The 12,397-nt window shown below is 44.7% G+C and overlaps 1 protein-coding gene across 6 annotated transcripts in view; it reads right to left on the reverse strand.

Moving 5' to 3' along the window:
- Window positions 1-12,397, reverse strand: part of slc44a5b (solute carrier family 44 member 5b) — a 371,713-nt gene that overhangs the window by 54,867 nt on the left and 304,449 nt on the right. For all 6 annotated transcript variants that reach the window (XM_068036576.1, XM_068036579.1, XM_068036575.1 and 3 more), the window contains one exon: window positions 1,561-1,692. In XM_068036576.1, the coding sequence (XP_067892677.1) occupies window positions 1,561-1,692 (132 nt within the window). The remainder of the gene's footprint in view (window positions 1-1,560; window positions 1,693-12,397) is intronic.

The raw sequence follows: 12,397 nt of genomic DNA on the forward strand, positions 1-12,397 counted from the left end.
CCTATAGAAACTCTTACTATCTGTCTTTATATTTCTAGCTAGCTTGCTCTCATACTCTAATTTAACCTTCCTTATCAATCTTTTAGTCATTCTTTGCTGTTTTTTATATCCTGTCCAATCTTCTGACCTGCCTCCCATCTTTGCGCAATTATATGCTTTTTTAAAAGTTTGATACTATCTTTAACTGTTTTAGTTAACTATCGATGGCGGGTTCCACCCTTGGAATTTTTCTTTCTCGTTCAAATGTATGTATTCTGTGTATTCTGAAATATCCCCTGAAATGTCTGCCACTGCATCTCTATTGACCTATCCCTTAATCTGATTTGCCAGTTCACTTTAGCTAGCTCTGCTTTCATGCCCTCATAATTGCCCTTATTTAAGTTTAAAATACTAGTCTTGGACCCACTCTTCTCTCCCTCAAACTGAAAGTAAAATTCAATCTTATTATGATTGCTGCTACCTAGGGGTGCTTAATTATGAGGTTATTAATTAATCCTATCTCGTTGCACAATACCAGGTCTAGTATAGCCTGCTCTCTGGTTGGTTCCAGAATGTATTGTTCCAAGAAATTATTCTGAAAACATTCGATGTACTCCTTATCTAGGCTACCTCTGCCCATCTGATTTTCCAGTCTATATGTCAGTTAAAATCCTCCATTATCACTGTACCTTTCTGACAAGCTGCCATTATTTCTTCCTTTATACCCCGTCCTACAGTATGGTTAATGTTAGGTGGCCTGTACACCACTCCCACAAGTGACTTCTTGCCTTTATGATTTCTCATCTCTACCCAAACTGCTTCTACACCCTGGTCTCCTGAACTTAGGTCATCCCTCTTTATTGCATTAATACCGTCATTAACTAACAGAGCTACCCCTCCACCTTTTCCTAGCTTCCTGTCCTTCCTAAATGCCATGTACCCGTCAATATTCAGGTCCCAATCGATGTCATCCTGCAGCCATGTCTCTGTAATGGCTATCAGATCATACTTATTTATTTCTATTTGTGCTCTCAGTTCATCTGTTTGTTTCCAATGCTACGTATATTCTGATACAGAGCATTTAGTTTTGTCCTTTTATTATTTTTGTAACCTCTAGCCTTATCTGTTGATTTACTCTTAGATTTGTACGCTCTGTCCCTTCCTGTCACAATCTGTTTATCATTTCCCATATCTTCCCAAATTTTATCCCTTGACCCCACTATTCAGTTTAAAATCCTCTCTACTTCCCTAAATCCTTACATAACCTCCCAATACATCGTAACTCAACCCTCTCAATATGTCCGAACGTAATCTTCCAATACATCGTAACTCAACACCCCCAATACATCGTAACTCAAACCTAATAATACATCATAACTCAACCTCCCAATATATCCTAATGCAACCGAACAATATACCCGAACATAAGATCCCAATATATATTAACTTACCTCTCAACACACCCCAACTTAACACCCATTTTCACCAATTTCATCTCCTTAAGTTATTTTGAGTGGAAACTACTTTGCATTGATATTAAATGTGCACCATAAATTCCCCCGTAAATGTTTTAAGACTTACTAAAGGCCAGCCACGTCTGCCTGAGCTGCAGGTACACCCTGAAGTCCATTTGGAAACCAATGTCATAGATTGGGATGTCACTACCAGGTTTCCCCTTCAGGCTGCTGTACTCCCAGTAACAGTGCCAGATTCCTGAAACCAGGAGAAAAGCAGAAGTTTAAAATGACAGATAGGAAAAAGAACCTGAGCCAGGAACCACCGAATAACTCTGCAATCTAACGCCATATTGTAACTCGCACGAAGTCTCGTTCACCCATCAGCCCCTGCGCTCACTGACCTACACTGGCTCCTGGTCAAGCAACACCTTGATTTTTTAAATTCTCATCCTCGTTTTCAAATCCCTCCATGGCCTCGCCCCTCCCTATCTCTGTCATCTCCTCCAGCCCCTCGCCACTCCCTATCTCTGTAATCTCCTCCAGCACCACAACCCTGCGAGATCTCTGCACTCCTCCAATTCTGGCCTCTTGAGCATCCGCGATTTTAATTGCTCCAGCATTGCCAGCCATGCCCTGAGCTCTGGAATTCTCTCCCTAAATCTCTCTGACTCTCTACCTCTCTCTCCTCCTTTAAGATGTCCCCGAAAATCTTTGACAAAGCTTTTGGTCACCTGTCCTAATATCTCCTCATGTGGATCAGTGTAAAACTTTCTTTGCTAATCGCTCCTTTGAGGTACCTTGGGATGTTTTACTATGTAAAGGCACTATATAGATGCAAGTTGTTGTAATGCATGAGGGTTGTATTCTCGACTGTTGAATAAGGTGGAATGAATCCAAAATAATACTTCAAGGATAAGTCAGGCCAGTAGAGCAAATGCACATTGCTGCACTGTATATTACCATACTGAGCCACAGAACAGGCTCATCGAGTGCACAGGCTGGGAAATTCCCTGTACCTCTATCAAGGTGGAGGTAGTGCTTGAGAATGGGAGTGTTCGGGAGCAGAGACTGAGCCAGCAGACATTCTTCAATAAAGATTTCAGTGGAACAAAGCCCGACTTCTCCGAATGACTGACTGAATCGGGAAGGATTAAGAAAAGAAAATTCTTGCAACCTCAGAACATCCCTAAAGGTTTTACAACCAATCAAATACTTGTTTGCAGCTTAGTCTCTGGAGGGATGCAGGGAAAAATGGCAGCTAGTTTGCATACAGCAAGCTGTGACAAGCTGCAGTGAGATAATGACCTGGTCATTTTTTATTAGTGATGTTGGTTAAGGGATTAATATTGGCCTGGACACCAGGTGAACTCCCTGCTCTTCTTCAAAATAGTGGCCATGAGATCTTTTATAGTCACCTGAGAGGCAGATGAGGCATCGGGTTTATGTCTCATCCGAAAGATGGCACCTCCAACAGTGCAGCACTCCCTCAGTACTGCCCTTCTGACAGTGCAACACTCCCTCAGTACTGACCCTCCAACAGTGCAGCACACCCTCAGTACTGACCCTCCTTCAGTGCAGCACTCCCACAGTACTAACCCTCTGGGTTTAAACTAATGTGGCAGGGGGATGGGAACCAATTGAGGAGGTCAGTTGACAGTAAGGAGGTAGTAACAAAAGCCTGTAAGGAACTAGATAATGAAGTCAGTGTGACTAAGGGGAAGAGCAGGCAGGGAGCAGATGATGAATGTAAAGGTGGTCTGAGGTGCATTTGTTTTAATGCAAGAAGTGTAGTAGGTAAGGCAGATGAACTTAGGGCTTGGATTAGTACCTGGGAGTATGATGTTATTGCTATTACTGAGACTTGGTTGAGGGAAGGGCATGATTGGCAACTAAATATCCCAGGATATCGATGCTTCAGGCGGGATAGAGAGGGAGGTAAAAGGGGTGGAGGAGTTGCATTACTGGTCAAAGAGGATATCACAGCTGTGCTGAAGGAGGGCACTATGGAGGACTCGAGCAGTGAGGCAATATGGACAGAACTCAGAAATAGGAAGGGTGCGGTAACAATGTTGGGGCTGTACTACAGGCCTCCCAACAGCGAGCGTGAGATAGAGGTACAAATATGTAAACAGATTATGGAAAGATGTAGGAGCAACAGGGTGGTGGTGATAGGAGATTTTAATTTTCCCAACATTGACTGGGATTCACTTAGTGTTAGAGGTCTAGATGGAGCAGAATTTGTAAGGAGCATCCAGGAGGGTTTTCTAGAGCAGTATGTAAATAGTCCAACTCGGGAAGGGGCCATACTGGACCTGGTGTTGGGGAATGAGCCCGGCCAGGTGTTTGAAGTTTCAGTAGGGGACTACTTTGGGAATAGTGATCATAATTCCGTAAGCTTTAAAATATTCATGGACAAAGCCGAGAGTGGTCCTAAAGGAAGAGTGCTAAATTGGGGGAAGGCCAACTATACCAAAATTCGGCAGGAGCTGGGGAATGTAGATTGGGAGCAGCTGTTTGAAGGTAAATCCACATGTGATATGTGGGAGGCTTTTAAAGAGAGGTTGATTAGCGTGCAGGAGAGACATGTTCCTGGGAAAATGAGGGATAGAAATGGCAAGATTAGGGAACCATGGATGACAGGTGAAATTGTAAGACGAGCTAAGAGGAAAAGGGAAGCATACATAAGGTCTAGGCGGCTGATGAAAGACGAAGCTTTGAAAGAATATCGGGAATGTAGGACCAATCTGAAACGAGGAATTAAGAGGGCTAAAAGGGGTCATGAAATATCTTTAGCAAACAGGGTTAAAGAAAATCCCAAAGCCTTTTATTCATACATAAGGAGAAAGAGGGTAACTAGAGAAAGGATTGGCCCACTAAAGGACAAAGGAGGAATGTTATGCTTGGAGTCAGAGAAAATGGGTGAGATTCTAAACGAGTACTTTGCATCGGTATTCACCGAGGAGAGGGACATGACGGATGTTGAGGTTAGGAACAGATGTTTGATTACTCTAGGTCAAGTCGGCATAAGGAGGGAGGAAGTGTTGGGTATTCTAAAGGGCATTAAGGTGGACAAGTCCCCAGGTCCGGATGGGATCTATCCCAGGTTCCTGAGGGAAGCGAGAGAGGAAATAGCTGGGGCCTTAACAGATATCTTTGCAGCATCCTTAAACACGGGTGAGGTCCCGGAGGACTGGAGAATTGCTAATGTTGTCCCCTTGTTTAAGAAGGGTAGCAGGGATAATCCAGGTAATTATAGACCGATGAGCCTGACGTCAGTGGTAGGGAAGCTGCTGGAGAAGATACTGAGGGATAGGATCTATTCCCATTTGGAAGAAAATGGGCTTATCAGTGATAGGCAACATGGTTTTATGCAGGGAAGGTCATGTCTTACCAACTTAATAGAATTCTTTGAGGAAGTGACAAAGTTGATTGATGAGGGAAGGGCTGTCGATGTCATATACATGGACTTCAGTAAGGCGTTTGATAAGGTTTCCCATGGCAGGCTGATGGAGAAAGTGAAGGCGCATGGGGTCCAAGGTGTACTAGCTAGATGGATAAATAACTGGCTGGGCAACAGGAGACAGAGAGTAGCAGTAGAAGGGAGTTTCTCAAAATGGAGACGTGTGACCAGTGGTGTTCCACAGGGATCCGTGCTGGGACCACTGTTGTTTGTGATATACATTAATGATTTGGAGGAAAGTATAGGTGGACTGATTAGCAAGTTTGCAGACGACACTAAGATTGGTGGAGTAGCAGATAGTGAAGGGGACTGTCAGAGAATACAGCAGAATATAGATAGATTGGAGAGTTGGGCAGAGAAATGGCAGATGGAGTTCAATCAGGGCAAATGCGAGGTGATGCATTTTGGAAGATCCAATTCAAGAGTGAACTATACAGTAAATGGAAAAGTCCTGGGGAAAATTGATGTACAGAGAGATTTGGGTGTTCAGGTCCACTGTTCCCTGAAGGTGGCAATGCAGGTAAATAGAGTGGTCAAGAAGGCATACGGCATGCTTTCCTTCATCGGACGGGGTATTGAGTACAAGAGTTGGCAGGTCATGTTACAGTTGTATAGGACTTTGGTTCGGCCACATTTGGAATACTGCGTACAGTTCTGGTCGCCACATTACCAAAAGGATGTGGATGCTTTGGAGAGGGTGCAGAGGAGGTTCACCAGGATGTTGCCTGGTATGGAGGGCGCTAGCTATGAAGAGAGGTTGAGTAGATTAGGATTATTTTCATTAGAAAGACGGAGGTTGAGGGGGGACCTGATTGAGGTGTACAAAATCATGAGAGGTATAGACAGGGTGGATAGCAAGAGGCTTTTTCCCAGAGTGGGGGATTCAATTACTAGAGGACACGAGTTCAAAGTCAAAGGGGAAAGGTTTAGGGGGGATATGCGTGGAAAGTTCTTTACGCAGAGGGTGGTGGGTGCCTGGAACGCGTTGCCAGCGGAGGTGGTAGATGCGGGCACGATGGCGTCTTTTAAGATGTATCTAGACAGATACATGAATGGGCAGGAAGGAAAGAGATACAGACCCTTAGAAAATAGGCGACATGTTTAGATAGAGGATCTGGATCGGCGCAGGCTTGGAGGGCCGAAGGGCCTGTTCCTGTGCTGTAATTTTCTTTGTTCTTTGTTCTTTGATAGTGCAGCACTCCCTCGGTACCGACCCTCCGACAGTGCAGCACTCCCTCAGTACTGACCCTCCAACAGTGCAGCACTCCCTCAGTACTGACCCTCCAACAGTGCAGCACTCCCTCAGTACTGCCCTTCTGACACTGCAGCATTCCCTCAGTACTGACCCTCCGACAGTGCAGCACTCCCACAATACTAACCCTCTGATAGTGCAGCACTCCCTCAGTACTGACCCTCTGACAGTGCAGCACTCCCTCAGTACTGACCCTCCGACAGTGCAGCACTCCCTCAGTACTGACCCTCCGACAGTGCAGCACTTCCTCAGTACTGACCCTCTGACAGTGCAGCACTCCCTCAGTACTGACCCTCCGACAGTGCAGCACTCCCTCAGTACTGCCCCTCCCAGTGGCACAGCACTCACCCCCAACTCCTCCACTATTTCCAGTAGCCCTGCAACTTTCTCTTTCCAAGTATTTATCCAATTCCCTTTGAAAGTTACTATTGAATCTGCTTCCACCGCCCTTTCAGGCAGTGCATTCCAGATCACAACAACTCACTGTGTAAAAACTGATTGGAACAGGAGGAAGCTATTCAGCTCCTCACCCCTCTTCTACACATTCAAATAGATCATAGCTGCTCTATATCTTAACTCGATCTACCCACACCGGCTCTGTATCCTTTAATAACCTTGTCTAAAAACAATCTATCAATCACAGTTTTGAAATTTTTATAGACCTCCATGCTCGACAGCTTTTTGGGAGAGAGAGTTGCAGATTTCCACTTCCCTTTGTGTGAAGAAATGCTTTCTGACATCAGCCCTGAAAGAGCCTGTCTTGCAGTGTAACTACTCAGTACCTAAAACATTGTAGAAAGGAGTGAAGATGACGATTTTCACAAGGGTCTTGATCAGATGTCAGTCTGGTGCCTGGTTATATTCACCTTAAGATGTTTCATTAATCTTCATGCTCGATAAAGCCAATTGTAATCGATTGATGTTCGCCTAAACAGCGCTGGCATCTTACACAAATACTGACTGCATCAAACCTGATTCAGTAGATGGCACTGAAAAAATTGAACTATCAGAATTAAGTCTGCAGAAAGATTGGGGCTAAATGGCAAGTTTCCAATGATGGAACAATTACTATGTTAATCTCCCAGACTCCAATGAAATTCAGTATTTAAGTTTGAAAAAGTTATTGAGGATGTTAACTATTTAAATCAAGTGGAAATTCTGCAGATGAAGGGATTATCTTCTGAAGAAAGATTGAACAGGTTGGGTTTATACCTATTGGGGTTTAGAAAAATGAGAGGTGATCTTATTAAAACAAAAGATCCTGAGGGGATTTGATCGAGTGGATACCGGGAGGATGTTTCCTCTTGTTGGGGAGACTAGATCGAGGGACACAGATTAAGACAGAGATGAGGAGAAATATTTTCTTTCACAGAAAGCTGTGGAAGCTGGCTCACTGAATTTATTTAAGGCTGAGTTAGAAAGATTTTTGATAGACAAGGGAGTCTTGGGTTATGGGGGCGCAGACAGGAAAGTGGTTTGAGATTACAATCAGATCAGCTATGATCTTATCGACTGGCGTAGCAGGCTTGAAGGGCCAAATGGCCTACTCCTGCTCCTACGTCCTATGTTCCTATGTTGAATTTCTATGCAACTTGCATTTATATAGCACCTTTAATGTCGTAAAACACATCCCAAGGCGCTTCATGGAAGTGTAAATCAGACAACATTTGACACCGAGCAACATAAGGAGATATTACGGCGGTTGAGCAAAAGTGTGGTCGAAGAGGTAGGTTTTAAGGACCATCTTAAAGGAGGAGGGAGGGGTGGAGAGGTTTTGGGAGGGAATTCCAGAGCTTAAGGCCCAGGCAGCTGAAGGCATGGCCGCCAATGGTGGAGCGATTAAAATCAAGGACGTGCAAGAGGCCAAGATTGGAGGTGTGCAGAGATCTCGGAGGGTTGTGGAGGAGGTTATAGAGATAGGGAGGGTCGAGGCCATGGAGGGGTTTGAAAACAAGGATGAGAATTTTAAAATCAAGGTGTTGGTGAACTGGGAGCCAATGTAGTTCAGTGAGCACAGGGAGTGATGGGTGAAGAGGACTCGGTGCGAGTTTGGATTCAGGCAGCAGGAAATGCTTGTGAACAGTGAAAACCTTTTCTGAGTCAGTGTGAAAATGCAAAAATCAGCACGTTACTTGACTCATAGCACTCGTGCTAACTTCAAAGCTGTTCTCAAAGTGACTTTTGCAGTGACTGAAGCTGCTGCTTACCAGCTGAGCACCAGGGAGTGCAAGATACCAAAATGAATTTTCCCTTTTCATCGAATCCTACATCACAGGAGGAGGGCATTCGGAACCTGTGTAGACGCTTTGCAACAGCTATCCAATAAAGTCCAACACCTCAGCCTTTTCCCCATAACCCGACAAATTAGTCCTCTTCAAGTACATGAAAATTCCTGTGGAATCTGAATTTACCACCCTTTCAGGTAATATACAGAAGGAGGATATTCAGCCCATCGAGTCCATGCCAGCTCTCCATGGAACTATCCAGTCAGTCCCACTCCCCACCTTGATCTCCGTAGCCCTGCAAGTTTATTTCCTTCAAGTGCCCCATCCATTTTCTTTTGAAGTTATCGATCGTCTCCACTTCTACCATCCTCATGGGCAGCGAGTTCCAGGTCATTACCACTTGCTGTGAAAAAAAGATCTTCCTCATATTCCCCCTGTATCTCTTGCCCAAAACCTTCAATCGATGTCCCCTTGTACCAGCAATTAATGGGAACAGCTTTTCTTTGTCTAACTTATCTAACCCTGTCATAATCTTGTACACCTCTATTAAATCTCCCCTCAATCTCCTTTGCCCCAGGGAAAACAACCCCAGCTTCTCCAACCTAACCTTGCAACTAAAATCCCCCATCCCCGAAACCATTCTGGTAAATCTCCTCTGCACGTGTATGTTCCAGATCTTAAACACCCTCTCTATGGAGAAATGTCTCCTCTCCTCAGTTGTTTAAATCAGTGACCTCTGGTTACTGACCCACTTGTCAGAGTGAATAGTTTCTCCCTAGCGGAGAGTATCGTGGATAGCACGTATAGAGGGGTGGTCACACCGCAGGCTCAGACTCCACAGGCAGGAGGGGAATGGGTGACCACCAGGCAGAGCAAGAGGACTAGGCAGGCAGTTCAGGAATCTCCTGTGGCTATTCCCCTGCAAAACAGATATACTGCTTTGGATACTGTTGGGGGGAATGGCTTCTCAGGGGAAAGCAGCAAAGTCCCAATTCGCTGCACCACGGTTGGCTCTGCTGCACAGGGGAGGAGTAAAAAGTGTGGGAATGCAATAGTTATAGGGGATTCAATTGTAAGGGGAATAGATGGGCGTTTCTGTGGCCGCAAAAGAGACTCCAGGATGGTATGTTGCCTCCCTGGTGCTAGGGTCAAGGATGTCTCAGAGCGGTTACAAGACATTCTGAAGGGGGAGGGTGAACAGCCAGTGGTCGTGGTACACATTGGTACAAATGACATAGGTAAAAAAAAGGATGAGGTCCTAAAAGCAGAATATAGGGAGCTAGGAAGTAAGTTGAAAAGTAGGACCTCAAAGGTAGTGATCTCAGGATTACTACCAGTGCCACGTGCTAGTGAGAGTAGAAATAGCAGGATATATTGGATAAATACGTGACTGAAGAGATGGTGTGAGGGGGAGGGTTTTAGATTCCTGGGGCATTGGGACCGGTTCTGGGGGAGGTGGGACCAGTACAAACTGGACGGGTTACACCTGGGCAGGACCAGGACTGATGTCCTAGGGGAAGTATTTGCTAGAGTGGTTGGGGAGGGTTTAAACTAAAATGGCAGGGGGATGGGAACCTTTGCAAGGAGTCAGAGGAGGGGGGATCAAAGACAAGAACAAAAGACAGTAAGGGAAATAAGGAAAATGATAGGCAGAGAAATCAAGGGCCAGAATCAAACAGGACCACAGTGATAAATAGTGGGAAGGGGACAAGTAATGTTAAAAAGACAAGCCTTATGGCTTTGTGCCTTAATGCAGAGAGCATTCGCAATAAAGTGGATGAATTAATCGCGCAAATAGATGTAAACGGGTATGATATAGTCGGGATTATAGAATATGGCTGCAAGGTGACCAGGGATGGGAAATGAACATCCAGGGATATTCAGTATTTAGGAAGGACAGACAAAAAGCAAAAGGCGGTGGAGTTGCATTGCTGGTTAAAGAGGAAATTAACACAATAGTGAGGAAAGGTATTAGCTCTGACAATGTGGAATCTGTATGGGTAGAGCTGAGAAACATTAGTGGGGGTTGTATATAGACCCCCAAACTGTACTGGTGATGTTGGGAATGATATTAAACAGGATATTAGGGACGCATGTGATAAAGGAACATCTGTAATTATGGGTATAAAAGCAAAATACTGTGGATGCTGGAAATCTGAAATAAAAACAAGAAATGCTGGAACCACTCAGCAGGTCTGGCAGCATCTGTGGAAAGAGAAGCAGAGTTAACGTTTTGGGTCAGTGACCCTTCTTCAGAAGATGCAGGGTATCAGGGGATATCAAGGGCAGCACAGTGGCGCAGTGGTTAGCACCGCAGCCTCACAGCTCCAGTGACCCGGGTTCAATTCTGGGTACTGCCTGTGTGGAGTTTGCAAGTTCTCCCTGTGTTTGCGTGGGTTTCCTCCGGGTGCTCCGGTTTCCTCCCACATGCCAAAGACTTGCAGGCTGATAGGTGAATTGGCCATTATAAATTGCCCCTAGTATAGGTAGGTGGTAGGGAAATATACGGACAGGTGGGGATGTGGTAGGAATATGGAATTAGTGTAGGATTAGTATAAATGGGTGGTTGATGGTTGGCACAGACTCATTGGGCCGAAGGGCCTGTTTCAGTGCTGTATAAATAAAATAAAATGCTGCCAGACCTGCTGAGTGGTTCCAGCATTTCTTGTTTTTATTTGTAATTATGGTTGACTTTAATCTGCATATAGATTGGGCAAATCAAATTTAGTCACAATACAGTAGAAGAGAAATTCTTGGAGTGTACACGGGATGGTTTTCTGGACCAATAGGTTAAGCAACCAACTAGAGAACAGGCCATCCTAGACTGGGTATTGTGTAATGAGAGAGGAATAATTGACAATCTAGTCATGCGAGACCCCTTGTAGACGAGCGACTATAATATGATAGAATACTTCATCAAGATGGAGAGTGATGTAGTTGATTCTGAGACTAGGATTCTGCATCTTAGTAAAGGAAACTACGAAGGTATGAGGCGCGAGTTGGCTATGACGGATTGGGAAACGTTACTTAAAGGGATGACGGTGGATAGGCAATGGGAAACATTTAAAGAGCGCATGGATGAACTGCAACAATTGTTTATTCCTGTCTGGCGCAAAAGTAAAATGGGGAAGGTAGCCAAACCGTGGCTTACAAGGGAAATTAGAAATAGCATTAGGTCCAAGGAAGGGGCATATAAATATGCCAGGAACAACAACAGACCTGAGGATTGGGAGCAGTTTAGAATTCAGCAAAGGAGGACCAAGGGATTGATTAAGAAGGGGAAAATAGAGCACGAGAGCAAGCTTGCAGGGAACATAAAAACTGACTGTAAAAGTTTCTATAGGCATGTGAAGAGAAAAAGATTGGTGAAGACAAATTATAGTCAGACAGGAATATTTATTATGGGGAACAAAGAAATGGCTGACCAACTAAATGCATACTTTGGTTCTGTCTTCACAAAGGAGGACACAAATATCATACCAGGAATGTTGGGGAACACAGGGTTTAGTGAGAGAGAGGAACTGAAGGAAATCAGTATTAATAGAGAAATGGTGTTGAGGAAATTGATGGGATTTAAGGCCGATAGAGCTGGCTGAGCGTGTCTACCCTGAGGCACAGTGTCGCTTTCGAGCAGAGAGATCCACCATTGACATGCTGTTCTCCCTTCGCCAGCTACAGGAGAAATGCCGTGAACAACAGATATCCCTCTACGTTGCTTTCATTGATCTCACCAAAGCCTTTGACCTTGTCAGCAGAAGTGGTCTCTTCAGACCACTAGAAAAGACTGGATGCCCACCAAAGTTAATAAGTATCATCACCTCATTCCATGACAATATGAAAGGCACAATTCAACATGGTGGCTCCTCATCAGACCCCTTTCCAATCCTGAGTGGCGTGAAACAGGGCTGTGTTCTCGCACCTACACTGTTTGGGATCTTCTTCTCCCTGCTGCTCTCACATGCATTCAAGTTCTCAAAAGAAGGAATTTTCCTCCACACAAGATCAAGTGGCAGGTTGTTCAACC

Source organism: Heterodontus francisci, chromosome 8 (genome assembly GCF_036365525.1).
Source record: "Heterodontus francisci isolate sHetFra1 chromosome 8, sHetFra1.hap1, whole genome shotgun sequence".
NCBI classification, from domain to species: domain Eukaryota; kingdom Metazoa; phylum Chordata; class Chondrichthyes; order Heterodontiformes; family Heterodontidae; genus Heterodontus; species Heterodontus francisci.